Source organism: Asparagus officinalis, chromosome 1, assembly GCF_001876935.1.
Source record: "Asparagus officinalis chromosome 1, Aspof.V1, whole genome shotgun sequence".
NCBI classification, from domain to species: domain Eukaryota; kingdom Viridiplantae; phylum Streptophyta; class Magnoliopsida; order Asparagales; family Asparagaceae; genus Asparagus; species Asparagus officinalis.
Window position 1 is genome coordinate 108,600,561 of NC_033794.1, and position 18,427 is coordinate 108,618,987.

Below are 18,427 nucleotides of genomic sequence, written 5' to 3' on the forward strand. Positions count from 1 at the left end.
CTCCCGTCTCCAGCCTCTGACTCCCACGTTCTCATCGCCAAATTTGCCGAGAAAGGCCTGACCACGGCCGATCTCGTGGTGCTCTCAGGGGCCCACTCTATCGGGGGAGCCCACTGTCCGATGTTTTGGAGCAGGTTGTACAACCACAGCGAGACTGCACTGCAGGACCCAACCTTGGACGTTATGTACGCCGAGGTGCTGAAGGCAAGGTGTCCGCAGACGGAGTCGCTGCTGACCCTGATCACCAAGGGGCTCGACCTCGACAGTGCAATGAAGGTCCCCTTCGACGTCGGAACCAGCCAAAAGCTGGACGCTTCGTATTATAGGCATTTGATGAAGGGGAGGGGGCTACTGACATCAGACCAGACGCTGACAAATGATGAGAGGACAAGTAGGATAGTGAAGGAGCTTTCGGAGAAACCTGGACTATGGGAGGATTTGTTTACAAAAGCAATGGCGAAACTTTCAGCGGTTGGTGTGCTTGTGGGAGATCAAGGGGAGATCAGGAGAGACTGCAGGTTCGTAAACGAAGATCAGGGAGAATCAGGTCAGACAGAATCAGTTCAGACACAATCAGGTCAGATGGAATCAGGTCAGACACACTCAGATCAGGAGGAATCAGGTCAGAGAGAATCAGAGTTTGCCGTTTCAGGGTTCCTCGGATTTAATGAATGATAAATATGGGCACTGATATTAAAAAAAAAGATACGCCAATATGAGTATGTTTTTGCTGTAGCGCTAGAAAAATGGGAATTAACAAGTGTGATGTAGTTGTAATCAGTGTTGTTTTAAATTCAATATTATGTTGTTTGTAAGAGGCCGAGAGCAAATACTACTTACAAATTGGCAAGAATCTGATTGCAACACTTATTGAGATGCACCATGATACAGTTTCAACTACACCCTGAATATGATACTTCTGCAAGTCTGCAACCAAACAGCTTGAAATTTGTAAGACAGACCGCATACAATCAAATAAAAATGAGTAGTGTGCTTTTCCTAATGAAGCATCGTTGCAAGATAGAATACATACACATAAATTACAACAATTCAGAACATAAAGAAAACATCCTGGTTTTAGGTTCCTACAAGTGAGCAAAATTAAACTGAAAATTTTGTTTCAAAAAAAAAAGGCTTCATCACACAACCGACCCAGTTCCTTATCTTTTCTTTTCATTTTTCTTTTTCTGTTTATTGGTTTGCACCTGGTTCCTTATCTTTTCTTTTTTCTTTTTTCTTTTTTTTGTTTATTGGTTTGCACCTGTTTTCTGTCTATTGGTCTGTACAAGAGCAATGCACATCCTGTTACAGCTTTCAGCAAAATTACACGGACAACAACAAATTCATTATATGTCGGAATTATTATACTTTGTGAGATATCTTTATGTAGTTCATGAGCCTCCTGAGAGCCTTGCCACTGTCAACGGCTTCTCTTGCCCGCTCCAAGGCAGAATGTACGTCCTCAGCTCCTCTGCAGCCCAGTAAATGGTCAACCATTCCGGCATTCAAGATTATTCGATCATAGGCTGGCCCTTTTTCACCAGATAATGCTGCTATACCCAACTCTATATTTTTCAGAACCTGAAATTTGGAGGAAGGATGTTGTATAATTAACTAATATCGTCAAGCAATCAAGTTGTTGCTTATCCAAGTCTAGTTACTAGAAGATGAAGACATTGCTTGTAGATATAAAATTAGTTACCATGGAAATGACTTTTACATCTCAAGTCAATATTACCTATATATTAGGTGGCAGATATTTCACTTAAGAAAATGCATGATTTTGCATCCAAGTCAAAAAAAAAAAAAAACTCATGAAATCAATACCTGTCTTTCCTCTCTCCCCAAGCAACAAGTTCCATCAATTTCACTTTATTATTAGCCCCAAAAAAATAAAAATAGAAAACAAAAATAACCACAAATGTTACATCAAAAGTATGTGTTTATGGAAGAACCGATTAACACTATAAAACAATCTTATGATTTTAATGAAAGCACACGATAGCCCAGTTAATATATTAAGCGAGAAGACAAGGATGGAAGAAAGAACATACTGATCTATCAGTTCTTGGAGTATCTGTTGGTTCAAAACCATAATCTTTGGCATTAACATCAATGGAGAAACTCTCGCGCGTAATTCCTTCACAAAGACGGAATGGATAATAAGTAGACAAACAGATCCATCAAAACAGAAAATAAAAATTTCTATGAGTAGACAAATAAAGTAAAATTATATGCATTTTAAAAGGTATATACTGCACATACAAATATGAAGATTGAATGCTGGAACCATGTTGGATTTAAGGGTTGGCACTTGGCACGCTGTTTAGTTAACCCTGACGGATTAACATTAATTCCACATGTCATATACAGGTCCAAATTTGGGTTAACCTCAACCCCTCATGTCCAACAAATTTTCTCACTCGATGGACAAGGTTCGGCTGGATTGAGCATATGAGAAGTTTGATTTGTAAAGTTTTCGGGTTAGATTAGGGTTAACCTTTTGGCATCCCAGTCCAACCCAAGCCAGCAATGTTGTTATACAACTACATGCATATTTATGTAAATGCGTGTGAGTAATGAACTTTAACCCTAGCACCCCTTCTGTACCCTCTACAAATTGCCATTCTCATGTTTCAAGTTAAAGAAAGTTGAATTCGAACTAATTACATTTAAATATTTAGATATGCAACATGTAAAGAAAAAGGAATTACATCCTAAGATTTTTAGCATTCATACTACCTAGAATTTAATTAAAAATACATTGCATATTTCGAGTAATTTTTGTACAGCTACTTATATAAATGTTAGTTTAAATTATTGAATATTTGTAGTTTTTGCACAATGATTTTCATTTTAATATCACTGTGATAGCTAACCTGACCAATATGACCCAAACAAGACTTTGCCCAACCCACCCTGAACAGGTTACTTTATGATCAGGTTGGGTACGTGTTAAATTTGGGTTAAGTTCGGGTTAGGTCAAGTTCCAATAGTGTATTTGATGATTGCATCGTGCATGAGTTGGCCTTCACCCCAATCAAGCATTCTATCCTCTATAATGTCTAAGGGAAAGAAATCAATTGAATCACCAGGCCATAACCATCCGAACGAAGTGTCAGTTAAATTGAAATGGAGAGCGAAATCCGACTGGAAGACCTTTTGATGCATTCACTGATCTTGTTTTAGTTGTCATGGATAGTGCACCTTCCTCACCCTACAGCAGCATAAATAACCAGATGAGTTACGAGGCAGATGCCTGAAATTATAAAGTACTGATATTGAATTTTTCCCCCTTTTGTATGTGTGTGTGGATATGGTTATATGTGTGTGAGGGATGCAGGGAGGGGGAGAGGAGGGGTGGGGGAGATTACAGTGGGGTGGGCATGGGTTTGAGGCATTGAAGCTAGCAAATGGTTTGCACGTTGCTGAAAAAAAATGATCGGCAAAGAATAAAAAATCAGTTCTTTAGACATTTAGCATAATATTGCATAGTTTTCTTTTCCCTTTTTCTTTTGTGTGTGTGGGGACATGGTTATATGTGTGTGAGGGATGGTAGGGAAGATTACGATGGGGTAGGCATGGGTTTGGGAAATTGGAGCTAGCAAATGTTTTGCATGCTGCTGAAATAAATGATCGGCAAAGAACAAAAAAATCAGTTCTTTAGACATTTAGCATGAAGCCAAACTGCACCTGTACAGTATGCACTGTTAATTATCAACTTTGAAAACATGATTTTCATGATATGTTTTATGTAACTTAGCTAAGTGCATAAAACAACAGTGTAATAATCATAAAGAAAGCACTGTCAAGACAGCTTCTACTGAAATGCTTGATAAGTACATAATATAATTTAGAACCATATGTTCGTATGTGAGAGGTCGACTAGAAGAGAAAAGTAAAGAGAAAAATAGAGAGAAGGGATTGATTTTGTTAATGCTAATCCACATGTATTTCTCTCTGATGCCATACCAAATGGTCACTTGTATGCTAAGACATAAAATACCTTAACAACCAAGCCTGAATGGACTTTTCTTCTTCTCATAAGCATTAACAAGGGTTCTTCATAACCCTCATGATAAAATCCCGCCACAATAGCTTCTCTTCCACGAGCCTACATAGACAAAAGAACCTGTAAACATCTTACCACAAGGCACGTAAAGTATAGGGATCACAAATCTGGCTGCTTATGGAAATGTGTCAACGACATCATTATATTTTCTTTATAGACATCATTATACTTTCTTTTTTACTTAACTACAGTATTCATGATAAGATTAAGGTGGATATATTTGAACACCATATTTAAAAATCTGAAAATAATCAGAATAATCTAAAAATTAGAAATAAATTTGACTTAGGCTTCTGAGTAGGTGTACACCACCAACTAAGTCAGACAAATTGCCAAAATTCACCAGAGAAAGAACCTAATGCATGCAACTATTGAGCTAAACCCATATCCATTCTCGTTCCGTGTGTGCCCTACGAACTGCATCCATATATCTTTGATTTTCCATTTAGAGAAATAACAATCAAACAAGACGATGCTAATATTGTGTGGTATAGTGTAATTAGCAATGCAGAATGATGGAGGAATTTTGGTAGACAACACAGATTCATCATAGAAGTAGCATATTATGTGGGAAAATGTTGTGTGTGACTCAGCAACGATGCCTTGTTACATTATTCCTTCTAGCTCAGAAGGGTTTCTGGAATTTTTTAAGATCTACACAGAAGCCATGAATTTCAAAGAAACAAGCATTTTCATACAACTCAGAAGCAGGTGCAGGAAATAAAATGAAATAAATGGAACAAAATCAGCACAGTCAATAAATGAAGTTTGTCAAGAGAAACCCACTGTTAAAAGTCCCTTCTTCAGCACAAAACTCCAAAGTCGAAGTTTTGATGAGCGTTAAGGGTTGTGGTTTCATACTCTGATATGCCCTCACATAGTTTGAACGTTCTTTTCACGAACTAAAACCTGGACTATTTGCTCCCCGGTATGCATTTTATAATCACTGTTAAATGTGCACACTATGAGATTTGACCCAAAAAACCTCTTATAGCATGTTATAGGTCCCTTCTAATGTAAGGGTTAAGGTAGGCATGTCTATTCCGGCTTTGGCTCGGACCCAGTCAGGCCAAAACCCGGCCCGAGCCTGGGAAAAGCCCAGATGGTAGGTCCCAGCTTGGTTCCAGGCCCGCGTTGTATTGCAGAAGCCCAACCCAGGCCCGACCCAGCCAGGGTTTTAAGGTTCCGGGCAGACAAACTCGGATCCGAGCTGACACAAACCCTGACCCAGCACGATTTGGGCAGACCAAAATAGCCAAAACAGCTATATTTTGGTCAAATGAACAAAACACCCTCCAAAACGATAAAACAAGACCAATATTTGAGGGTATTTTGTTCATTTGACTAGGGGGTTGTCTCTATAAATAGAGAGAATTTTTATTTTTTCCCCTCATCCAAAACTCATCTTCTTCTCTCTAATACTCTCTCTTAATCTCTCTAATACAACAATGCTATCTCTTAATGTCTTATATTCTTTCCAATACTATCTAATTCTCTAATTTTATTAGCTTCCTCCTCCGATTACAAAGAACAAAATTTATCTCCCGAATTGAGTCCTGCAACTACCACTCCTACCAATGTTGAACTCAAATCTGACGATGATCCAACACCTAGAGTTCCTAAATCAAAAATGTGAGCTTTTTTCAAGAAGATAGGAGTTACCAAGGATGAATACGGTAGACTTCTCGCCAAAAAAGGCAAAATGTGAGTTATGCAGTCATGTCTTAGAAGCTCATCAGAAGAGTGAAGAGTGGGACTAACCACCTCAAATGACATTTCCAAAAACACAATAGAGGTCAAGGAACAGCTCAACGCGACATCCGCCAATCTCGAATCTCTCAATCATCTTCCTCCGGTAGCCTCGGTTCAGTTAACTACCACCCAATTAGAGACAAAAAAAGCATCATCAGGTTTATTATTCTTAAAATCTTCCTTTTAAATTAGTAAAAGATAATTAACTGGAGGATATAAATAGAGACATTTTTATCCCGCTTTTCAAAAAAATTCTCGCCAAAGTTGCTAATGAGATATTTTGAAAAATTATCACGAGTAATAATTTCTTATTTTCAAAGTGTTAGAAGAGAGTATTAATTAGCATTGGTTTAGTCTCACATTGCCTATGACACTAACTTGTAACTAATTCATCTCTATAAATAATAAAGTATAGAGTGAGGGGAGATCTCTCCAAGAAACTATTTTCTCTTTAAATCTTAACATGGTATCAGAGCCTATCCCTAACTCTAACCCTAATACCAATCCAAATTCCTAAGCCTAACCCTAACCCTAACCCTAGGTCAGTCGCTTGTCTCCAAAACCCTAACCGCCAAAACCCTGCAACTGCCTCTCTCCGAAACCCTAACCCTAATTATCGCATCTTCACATCCACAGCACTCGCCGCCAAGTTCATTTGTCGTCCACGCCATCGTCATCGTCCTCATCTTCCTCGTCATCGTCATCGCCATCATCGTCATCATCATTGTCCTCATCCTCGTCCACCTCATCCACGTCCTCGCCCTCGAGCTCATTCGTCATCCGATCTAGATCTGCAACCCGACGCCGCTTGCCGTTGATGACCGTCGCCACCATGAGGCCCTCGCTCGCTGCCGCCATGTCAGCCGCTCGTCACTCTCTTTTTACTTTCAGATCTAAATCAGATCTGTGAGTTGCCTTGTAAAAATAAAAAAAACTTCAGGTTCCATCTTAACATCCGAGTTCTTAATCTTTAACCTTCGGGTTTTTAATCTTTAACCTCCGGGTTCCATGTTAACCTTCGAGTTCTTGCACTTTAACCTTCGGGTTCAAAATTAAACAATCGGGTTCTTGGACTTATTCAGCCCACTGGCTAATTCAAGAATTATTTTCTTAAACTTGGACATATTTTGATTGTTTTCATTTTAGAGTACAACTTGTGGAGGGTATTGTCTTGAACTCTACTCGTGTATTTCATAATGGCTGGATCTGAGGAACTCAAGAATTCTGAGTTAATGGTCCAGATGAAAGTTTCGGATATATTTTCTGGTAGAATCATTGACCGAAACCTTGATGGAATTAACTATTTCCAGTGAAAACATGTTATTGAAATCTTTGTGGCAGGCCGAGGCAAAACTGGCCATTTGTTGACGGACCCTCCTACTCTGACATTAGAATCTTGGACATTGGATGATAGTGTCATATAGCATCAAATTCGTATTATCATAGAGCCTAAAATTCAAGATTTAGTTCTTTATTGTATGACAATGAAAAAACTTTGATACTTTTTGCAAGATCTCAATGGGGGTAGCAACAATATTAATCGGGCATATGAAATAATTCAAGAGCTATTTCGTAAGAAACAGGATGGTAAACCCATGGATGATCATTATGATGAGTTCAATCATCTAATTGAGGAACTTCGTCAGATTTTTTCTATTACTAGGTATGTAAAATAAATACAGAACTAATGGAACAAACTTATGGTACTCACCTACTTAGGTACCCTCGATTCCATTTACTTCTCTGCTCGATCACAAATCATGAGGAGCTCCGCCATTAGTTCTCTGGCTAAGACTTATCACTTTTTGAAGAATGTTGTCCATGCACAGCCACTTACATCCACTGCAGATCGCTCTGCGCTTGCCACTCAGAGTTAGCAGTTTTATGGACGAGGGGGTCATACTAGTGATCCTGGAAAATGTAGAGGAAACTTTGAAGAGAGGGAAGGTTACCACACTGGTCGTTCTGGGGGCCGAGGTGATAAACGAGGTGGTCATGGAGGTCCATCTCAAGGCGGACATGCTCATGACGATGACTCAGTGAACACTAGTAACTATTGTCACCAGTCAATACATCTCAAATATAATTGTCTTGAATTGAAAAAGAAAAAAGTCAATAGTGTTTACATGACCACTCAGGACAACTTTACCTCATCTGATAGTGAAAGTCAACCACAGTCACTCTTCCATGATGTGGAGCTGCAACGTTAATTTCAGCAATTTCAATTATTCCAGCAGTACCAGAGTTCACAAACATCGTCTTCCTCCTTATCCGCTAGTCTCAAAAGTGCAGGTACCCCTTTATCTTCTTACATCGTCTTCGTCTAATACTTGGATTATAGATACATGTGTCACAGATCATATGACTGAGAATCAAGGTATCTTGTCATCTTTCTCCCCTACATCTAATTCAGTTATATTAGTTGATGGTTGACGTACACCTATTCAAGGTATCGGTAATACCAATCCTACTCCTGGTTTTCCTCTTTTCTTCGTATTCTATCTTCCTAGTTTTCCCTATAACATTTTATTTGTTAGTAAGATTACTAAACTTCTAAGCTGTACAGTGACATTCTTCCCCACGCATTTTGTCTTTCAGGACCTGATCACGAGGAAAACGATTGGGACGGGACATGAGCAGAACGATCTTTATAAAGTGGAATTAGACGCCAAACATTTGGCTTGTATCAGAAACTTATCAACCCTACAATACCACTGTCAGCTAGGACATCCCTCTCTCTGTTCTCAAGCTTCTTAATCCCCAGTTCAAATCTCTTTCCTTATTAGAGTGTGAGTCGTGTCAACTTGGCAAACACCATCATGTATCTTATCTTAATCGAGTCAATAAGAGGGCTGCTAAGCCATTTGATTTTGTTCATTCTGAGATCTGGAGACCATGTCCAATAACTTCTAAACTGGGATTCTGATATTTTGTTAGTTTTGTGGATGATCACTCTCGTGTTACTTGGATTTATCTTCTCAAGTCTAGGTCTGAAATCTTCACTATATTTAAGCTCATTTATTCTTAAATAGTCAATCAATTCAAGATTTCGATAAAAAATTTACGATCTGATAATACAAACGACTATTTAGATGGCAACTTCACTAGTGTCCTTGAACATGGAATCCTCCATCAGTCTTCTTGTGTTTACACTCCTCAGCAAAATAGAGTTGAACGAAAAAATAAACATCTCCTTGATATTGCTCAGACCTTGCTATTTTATCGTCATGTTCCCAAAGAAATTTGAGGGGAAGCTATCTTAACAGCATGTTACTTGATTAATCGAATGTCCTCTTCTGTTCTACAAGATAAAATTCCTTTCAAAGTTCTATACTCCAACGATGATCTCTCCTCCAAAGATTTTTGGCTCTCTGTGCTTTGTTCATAATCATAGTCCAAATAAACAAAAGTTTTGACTCTCGGTCTATTAAAGGTATTTTTTTGGCTACTCCCGAAAGCATAAAGATTACAAGTGTTTCTGTGCGTCACTCAATTGTCTTGTGTTATCTGCTGATGCAACATTCTTTGAAGATAAATCGATCATTCTAGTTGTCCATTTCTATTATCACCGGATGAGTACGACTATTTATCCTGTAAGAATCATTGGTTAACAGTGGTGGTTCATCCACTGATAATATTATTTGCACTACTGGCAAAGACTCGGTTTGGTTTAACGATCCAATTCAAGTTTATTATCGTCGCTCTGCTCCTGCTCCTGTGCCAATGTCAGTCTCAACACAACGTCCTCCGCCCGAAAAACCTGAATCAGTAAGTACAAATTTACCCCCTTTTACGGAAGACATTCCTATTGCACTTCGGAAAGGGACACGAACTTGTACTCAACATTCTATTCTAACTTTGTATACTATGATCGCCTCTCCTCTATCTTTCGATCTTTTGTTACTTCCCTCGACTCTTATTTGGTATCCAAGAATGTGTCAGAAGTCCTATCTATTTCAGGTTAGAACCAAGCGATGCAGGACTAAATGAGGACCTTGCAGCAGAATGAGACTTGAGATTTGATCTCACTTCCGTCAGGAAAGCGTTCCGTCGGTTGCAAGTGTACACTGTCAAGTTAAATTCTGATGGAACTTTGGCATGCCTGAAAGCCCAACTGGTTGCTAAAGGCTATTCACAATTATATGGCTTGGATTATATAAATACCTTCTACAGTGACAAAAATAACATATGTTTGGATTTTTGTTTCGTTAGCAGCGAAACATCACTAGCCACTTTATCAGTTGGACATCAAGAATGCATTCTTTAATGGTATCCTAGATGAGGTTTACATGGAGCAACCACCAGGTTTTGTTGCTCATGGGGCGAATGCGAAGGTGTAGGCTGAAAAAATCACTCTATGGTCTGAAGCAGTCTCCGAGAGCCTGGTTTGGACGTTTTGCATCGATTCTTTAGAAATTTAGGCTTTGTCGTGCACAGAAAGATCACTTTATCTTCTGACGATTTCAGAATGGGAAACAAATTATGCTAGTTGTCTATGTGGATGACATTGTAATTACAGGAGATGATGCTTCTAGTATTAACAGCCTGAAGAAGCATTTACAGACATATTTTCAAATCAAAGATCTTGGTTCCCTAAAATACTTCCTAGGCATTATAGTTACAAAGCAAACGAAGGGCATTCTTCTATCACAAAGAAAATATGTCCTGGATATGCTCTCAGAAGCCGGGATGTTAGGATGTCAAAATAATGATTTTCCAATGGATGTAAACTCAAAACTACTATCAGACTAGGGAGAGCTTCTTGAGGATGTTGGGCAGTATAGGAGATTGGTAGGAAAACTGAATTATCTAACGGTGATCAGACTTGACATCACATTCGCAGTCAGTGTTGTGAGTCAGTTCTTATCTGTACCAAGAACTACTCACTTGGATGTAGTAATGAGAATTTTGAGGTACTTGAAGAAGGTTCCAGGATGAAAATTTTTCTACTCAAATCAAAGGCACACCAGAGTTGCAGGCTTCTCTGATGCAGATTGGGCCGGACGTCCTTTTGATAGGAGATCGATTACTGGATATTATGTCTTTCTCGGAAAAAATCTGGTGTCATGAAAAAGTAAGAAGCAAAGTGTTGTCTCGATCCAATACAGAATCATAATACAGAGCTATGACAAATACGACACTTGACATGATTTGGATCAGAGACCTATTGACAGAGATTGATCTCCCTCTAGAATGTCCCATGAGTCTATATGACGATAATAAAACAGCAATTCACATTGCTAAGAATCATGTGTTTCATGAGAAAACCAAGCACATTGAAGTCGATTGTCATGTAGTCCGCAAGAAGCTCGAAGACAAAATCACCACGGCAAAACATGTATCGACAATACATCAGTTGGCAAACATTCTTATAAAACTACTTGATCGAACACGGGTTGACTTTATTTGTGACAAGCTGGGCATATGCATGATATATATGTTCCAGCTTGAAGGGAAGTGTTAGAAGAGAGTATTAGTTTAGCATTGGTTTAGTCTCACATTGTTTGTGAGACTAACTTGTAACTAATTCATCTTTATAAATAATAAAATATAGAGTAAGGGGAGATCTCTCCAAGAAACTCTTTTCTCTTCAAATCTCAAAACAAAGCTTAAACTATAGATTTTCTCTAACTTCTGATATTTAGATATCTAGAACACAAACATGTTATTTATGTATCACAACACACTGGATAGATGACGTTTTGCAAATGTTTAGAAGAGTTATTTCTTGTATTTCATTTGAAGATTTACACACTAGTGTGAATGTTGCAAATATAATAATTGAAGAACTTTTAAAATTAGAAATTGCTAAAAAATATTATTTTTCACTAGATAACCCAAACAATAACAACGTATTTATAAATCATATCAAATCATCTTCGCTATTGTCATGTCAATGTGACCTTTTTATATTAGATGCGAGTGTCATATTTTGAATCTAATTATACAAAGTGCATTTGATGAAATAAGACCAATGATAGAAAAAATTAGGGTTATAACTTATGTTCATAATGCTTCTGAACAAAGACTTAAGAGATAAAAATAATTGTGCAGAAGAAAAAATTAAAATGCTAAATTACTTCCGAAAGATGTTGAGCATAGGTGAATTCCACTTATGCACTATTAAATGTAGTAATAAATTAGAAAGAAATTGCAAATAATTTTATTACTTTCTATGCTTCTAGTTTTATCCCTGCATATAGTTCTAGTAAGGAATAATTGATGTGAATGGACAATTATAAGTTGTGAAAAAAATAATATGATGCTACTATATTATTATTTGGTTGTTACCATCTCAACATATAGGTTCTACGAGCTCTAGACGGAGCAAAGATAAGGGTTTTGATAGACAATCATGATAGAGAGGCTAACTGATATGGACAGTAGTCGTAAAACAGGAGCATCATCAAGGAAAATTTCTAAAATTGAACAATATTTAGTTGTACTTTTAGTCTAACCTCAAAATAATGAAGAGTTTGATATTTTGCAATAGTAGAAAGTATATGAAACAGTTTCATGTCTTATGTTTTCCATCATGACTCTCGTGATTTACTAACAGTGTGTATTTCTACTGCAGGTCCTGAATCCATCTTCAGTACATCAGGACAGTTAATGGATGACTACAGAATATCACTAGATCCATCTACTGTACAGGCGGTAATGTGTTTACAAGATTGGTGAAGGTATGAGAAGAGAACTCAAGATATCGACCGGATAACTAGTATTAAAGATAGACTTAATGAGTTAATGATATGAGTTAAAATGTAGAAACTAGAAAGTTATTTGTAATTTTTAGTCTTTATTTTTTTTAAACGAAAAGAGTTGCGACTTGCGAATGATAGTGATATAGATAGGTAGTTCCCAATGTAGTTAGCATGTACTCATCTATTGTGATGCAATAATTTACAAAAAATATTGTAATTCTCAGTAATTAATAATAAAAAAATTATTTTTGATCGTTTTTACTTTCTATGAAATTTGCAAATTGCATAATTATATAAGTGACCAATAATAAGATTGAATTTCTTTGTTAAAATTTTGCATGTTTTTAATTACTTCTGAAGTTATCATTTTTTAACAAAAAATCTAAAATTTTTCCTTTTTATTGCACAAAAATGAAAAAAAGAACAAGTTAAAAAACCAAGCCAGCCCGATGCGACACGAGCCCTCCGGGCCCGGGTCTAGGTAGGGCTTTTTGCCCAGTCCGGACTCGAAAATCTGGGTCGGCCCTTTTGGACAAGCCTAGGTTAAGGGTAATAATTATCTATTCTAACATGAAAAGGCATGAGAAAACTGATGACATGTAATTTTCTAGCTTTAGAACCCCGCCTTCTAGGTTTTAGCTATTTTTTGCTATGCTCCGCTTATGCACTAGGTTAGTTTATAATTTTTCTAGTAAGTGGAGAGGAAGCAAATGACAATTCGAGAAAATTATATGGGAGGAAAATAAGCAAATGATCAAGGATATTGTGATCATATCAAAGTACTAAAAATATGGAATGCAAGATATGGAACAGACACAATATAAAGTTTATAAACAAGAGGGAAACCCATGATTAAGCCAAGTGGTTCTCGAGTTTTAGACTGTAGTTTTCTTGTGTCCCCATATTTCCTACTAAGGCAACATTTGCTCGCAAGTATTAGTTTATAACATTTCAAGAAAAATTTGGTGTGCAGGCAGATGATGCTCCAAGAAAATTAGCGGAAGGAAAATAACCAATCATCAACCATTTTAGCACCATTGCAAACAAGTTTATAGTTTATAGCATCAGGACCATGTTTTGTCACAGTTTGTTAGAAGCTTCTCGATCAATACACTGAAACAATCATGCAAAAAAGGAAAGTAATATATGATCTACTTTACAAGCGAAACAAAAGGTATTATTTACCCTTACAAACTGCTGTACTTTCTCTGATGTTGCTATTGGAGGGCGTTTCTTGATGTGCTCCCGGAGGCCAATGAGTGAATACCTGAAGAATCAACATAACACAGATGATATTGAGTAAAAATAGATGAATGCCGCAAATTTAGGTGGATTCCAACAATAACAGCAAACGTTCCACATACTACCATCTACAATTAGTAGCTCATTTAGTATTTGATTCAAAAATATACAGAAAGCTCTTTTCTTTTAGGCTGATCGTCCATTCTGGAATAACATAATGTGCATGACTAAAGTCTGGTTGAACATAAACACTTAGCCAAACATGCTCTGAGCAAAAGTTCAAGCACAAGCAACACAAAACTCAAAACACATTTGACATCACTTGTCATCTATATAGCAAGACACTTTTCCAACAAATGCCAACTTCTGACTGCACAGAAAACAGCATCCTTTAACTAACTAATTACAGGGATGGTGAACAAGAGCAATAGTGATAGCACCAGGTGACCAACAAGTTCAAACACAATAAACATTAAGAAACTGGCATACAAACTAAGGAAAAGAAGTCTTAATAATAGTTTTTATGCTAACACAAAGACTACGAATGTATGTCATTGTAAAGCAGCACGCAAAGGTAAACTGTGCATCAGTATCTTTAGTATCGAATCAAATAGACGGATGCGCTTTGAAGCTCATATTCATGCCTCATTTGTAGAAGAATATAGGAAGACTCAAAAAATAACAAAAAGATGAATATATCCAAAGTTTATAAACATTGATGAATGTTCTTACAAAGATGGGCGAGCTTCTTGCTGGCCAACATAGGCGAAGCTGAGATCCTTATCCTGCAAGATTAGGCGCTCACATAGTTAACTTGAAGTAAACTGAAATCAAAGGACAAGATTGAAGAGTAGCATAAAGCTCCTCCAAGATAGGCATGTCCAAACGGGACGGGCCGGCCCGGATTCCGAGTCCAGCCCGGGCACAATGACTACCCCGGATCCAGACCCGGGGTTCCCAGGCAGGTCTGGGTCCGGGCCAAACCGGGTCGGGCTCTGGGCCGGTCGGGATTTTTTTTTTTTTTGGAAAAAAATTGCTAAAAAGTTGGATTAATCTTATTATATTTATATAAGTATGTATTAGTAATTTAGTATATACTTACATATTAGTATATAGCTATATATTGTATATACATATATTATATGTATACTGTATATACTTATAACTTGAGAGAAAAAGAATCACATAAGTATATATTACTTACTTACAAATACGTATTATATAGTTATATATGTATTTGTTACATACTTATATTATGCTTATTTAAGTATAGTTATATATTATTTATATGATATACTTAATACATATACATACATACATACTAAATGCAATATACTTAAATAAAATTGTACTTATGCACTTATATAAAATATACTTATATAACTATAAGCCTATAATATACACATATAAGTATACTTATAAGTTATAACTACATTATATATACTTATATCTTAGTATCTATACCATGGTAAGAGTATATATAAGTATATAATATCATATACTTGTATACTTACAAGTATATATATATATAGTTCCACATATATATACTTGCATAGCTTCCACCAACACAACCCAGATCCGGGCCCGAAGCCCGATCAGCCCAGATTTTCGAGGCTTTTCCCAGACCCGAGTCGGGTTTCGACCCGGCCGGGTCCAGGCTGGACACCGGGCTAGGTCCGGGCCGAAGGCCCAATTGAACACCCCTACCCCAAGGAAGTTATGATTTACAGAAGACCAAACTTGCATGCACACCTCTAGGAGAGTTTTTGCCTGTGATGGAGATAACTGGGTATTTGCACCCATGAACTTCAGCATCTGCCCTTCTGTTATGCCCCCCTGAAAACCTTAACAACAGAATATGTCAGGGAAAATGATGCATATTTGATTATAGCTAACAAAATTAACTAATGCTAGTCACCTTGGATCACATAACTCGAAAGTTCCAAGAGTAAAAGGAAATGACACCAATAAAATGATCAATTAAAGTTCTACTGACCTTAGGTGGCATCCACTCCACACCATGAAGCAAGCAAGATTCACCATAAGAAGCTCTTACTGCAGCAACAAACAGTGTACTCCTGAAGAAACGAGTATTTCCATCATATGGTTCACCATAATGAGTCAAGGATCTAACATCAGCAACTGGTGGAGGCCCTAATAAATAGTAAAGATTGAAATTAAAGGCCTATCAGACACGATTATGAGATCAAAAGAATTTCATGTACTAAAGAACTCAGGACCAGGAAGCTAGTCGTCACCTAGCTCATCATCAAATGCAAGGCAGTAAGCTTTGAGCTCGCGCTCAGTTTCTCTATTCATCCTCTGACCTATTAAAAATGCTGCAAGCAATGACTCACTCACTATTTCTGTGTTTCCATTTTTACCATTCAAAGGAAGAACATCTCCTAGAACACCCTGAACCTCCTCATAACCAAGATGACCACCTGCCAAAACTTCCCTGAGAGCACCAACCAGTCTCATTTCAGCAATTCCATTTCCAACATAGTGAGGACCAATAGAACTACTTGTCCCCATGATTGTACCCTCAGGATCTGCTATGAAAATAACATCTTTGGGGAGAACCTGAAGAAGACGTGGCCAGAATATACTCATGGCATGCTTTTCTCCTTCACTCCATTGAGTAGCTTCTGGAAAAGCATTTGCTCGTATTGTCATTGCAGCAAAGAAAGCTCCAAGCTGTGCTTTAGAAACTTCCTCATCCTTGAGTTCTCCCCTAGCTTACATGTTACAATGAAATTAGACAGTAAAAATATATATTTAATAGAGACTCATGAGCAGAAGTACAGTGCTTCCTCTGCAGAGCTTCTAATGAAATTAGTGTGCTTGCATTCTACATGTAGTTGTAAGAAAAAATAACAGTTTGCAGTTGATATAACTATTGAACTATTAGAACCAACAACCCATGTCTTGGAAATTTTGATCAGCGTTAAAACCTTGGTAAGTCATTCCTATTAAGGCCAAACCAATGTTATAAAAGTGTTCTCACTTCTCATATCCTTTTTCATAATTTCATTCATCTTTTACAATGTTATAAAAGTGTCCTCTTGTTTCCTAACTTCCAATGACCAACAAAAATTGGAGCACTAAATCCTGTTGGAGATTACCTTTCAGTTGAAAGTGATAGATCATAATTATTCTTCAAGAAATACAGGATGTAAGAAGTGGCAAACAGTCCACACCAGGAAGTTAACAAATAAAAGTTTAGACCACAAACATGTCCAGCATGGACTAGCGCATCATTTATTGATGTAATGAATTGGTTGCCTTTATTTTAGAACACTTCAATTCGATATGTGATGCCTAATTTTGAATTTTTCCAGCTCGTGGGGCCAAAAAAGAGCACAGTGGTCAATTTTCTATAATGCAAGAGATGCATTTTGCAGCTATAAATATCTAGTAGAACAATTTTTCCAAAATTTGCAACATCTTTCAGTTTAAATTAAGTGTACACGCAGTTAAAGTATGCCACAAAATGCCCCAAAACTGCGAAGACAAGGGTGAACTATATCCAGTAACAAAAGTCCACAATGACTCTCTAGGCAACAAATTCAAATTACCATCAATATCTCCTTCTCTGACTTCAAATAAATTGTGCCACATAGTTCCCAAAGAAGTAATAATAAATAAATAAATAGATAGATAAATAAACTTACAGTTTTTCATATTTTAATCTCATTTACATCCTAATACTATGCTCCAATTATATACATATTTCGATGCCTAATCTCAAAGTTCTCAATCATCATTTACGAACATAAATAAGCAGAAACTTACCAAAAATAAGAAGAATATAATTAAGTTGAACTACTAAGTTGACCTAAATTTAAAAATATCAGTAAGAGCTCTCAAAAGAACTGAGGTCACCTGATCTAAGAATCGTCTCAAGGACCACCATCGCCTGCTCCTCGGTCATCGGCTTCGTCTGCTCCGGTCCCGTGCAAACCCTAGCCTGGGCCTCCAGCACTATCGGGTTCGGTCTCGGGATATCGGAGCTCCGATACGACGTCGACACCGCCGGATTCGGAGGATCCGAATCCAATAACCCAGTCAAATCGATCCTCTCCGAGTAGAGAGCGGACCTCGAGGTCGAGCTCCGCCGGTTGAACGAGAGGCCGATTCGCGGGGTATGAGGGCTGAGAGAGATCCAGCCGGTTGAGCTCGAGAGGTCGGACTGTTTTAAGGGAGAGGTTTTGGTGAAATTAGGGTTAGGGTTAGGGTTTGGAGAGAGGAGAGAGTTCATGATGATACTTTGGGGGAGGAGAGCGTTGAGATTCGTTGTTGGGGTCAGCTCCTCTCTTGGGATGACGCTGTGGACAGTGGACTGACGAGAGGAGAGCGCTGCAAGAGGGGACGTATAATAAAGGAGGCGTTCTGGAGAGAATGATATTTTAGATACAAGCCCTCCACAAATCCCCGCGTCACCGGGGGGGTCCTAAGCTTCTCCTTGGGCGTTTTGCATATATACCCCGGACCTTTCTGATAATCACATTTTATTATAATTTTATATCTTTATTATCTATTTTATACGAATAAATATACCATTAATAATTATTTTTTATCTTTAATTGCAGGTTAATCAAAAAATAAAACCTAAGATCTCTTCTCTCAACAAAAACTCATGAATTAAATAAAGAAC

The 18,427-nt window shown here is 37.6% G+C and overlaps 2 protein-coding genes across 2 annotated transcripts in view; one reads left to right on the forward strand and one right to left on the reverse strand.

The window, feature by feature from the left end:
* The window catches only part of LOC109839114 (peroxidase 5-like), a 1,823-nt gene extending 1,148 nt beyond the window's left edge, over window positions 1–675 (forward strand). The window contains exon 3 of the mRNA XM_020407546.1: window positions 166–675. Within this exon, the coding sequence (XP_020263135.1) occupies window positions 166–675 (510 nt within the window). The remainder of the gene's footprint in view (window positions 1–165) is intronic.
* Window positions 967–18,169, reverse strand: LOC109828907 (anthranilate phosphoribosyltransferase). Its single transcript, XM_020395895.1, has 10 exons — window positions 17,656–18,169; window positions 16,029–16,508; window positions 15,767–15,924; window positions 15,523–15,606; window positions 14,503–14,555; window positions 13,714–13,795; window positions 4,007–4,114; window positions 3,128–3,217; window positions 2,055–2,177; window positions 967–1,581 (listed from the first exon to the last, which is right to left on the reverse strand). The coding sequence occupies exons 1-10, from the start codon at window positions 18,029–18,031 to the stop codon at window positions 1,363–1,365; spliced, it is 1,773 nt and encodes a 590-aa protein (XP_020251484.1). The 5' UTR covers window positions 18,032–18,169; the 3' UTR covers window positions 967–1,362.

Bases quoted from the DNA above. Each gene is read 5' to 3' on its own strand.
- LOC109828907 (XM_020395895.1), bottom strand. From the start codon at position 18,031: ATGAACTCTCTCCTCTCTCCAAACCCTAACCCTAACCCTAATTTCACC. The intron at 15,607-15,766 runs GTCAGTAGAACT...TAAGGTTTTCAG, and splicing joins TGGAGTGGATGCCACCTAAG to GGGGGCATAACAGAAGGGCA. The intron at 1,582-2,054 runs GTATGTTCTTTC...TCCAAATTTCAG, and splicing joins CTCCAAGAACTGATAGATCA to GTTCTGAAAAATATAGAGTT.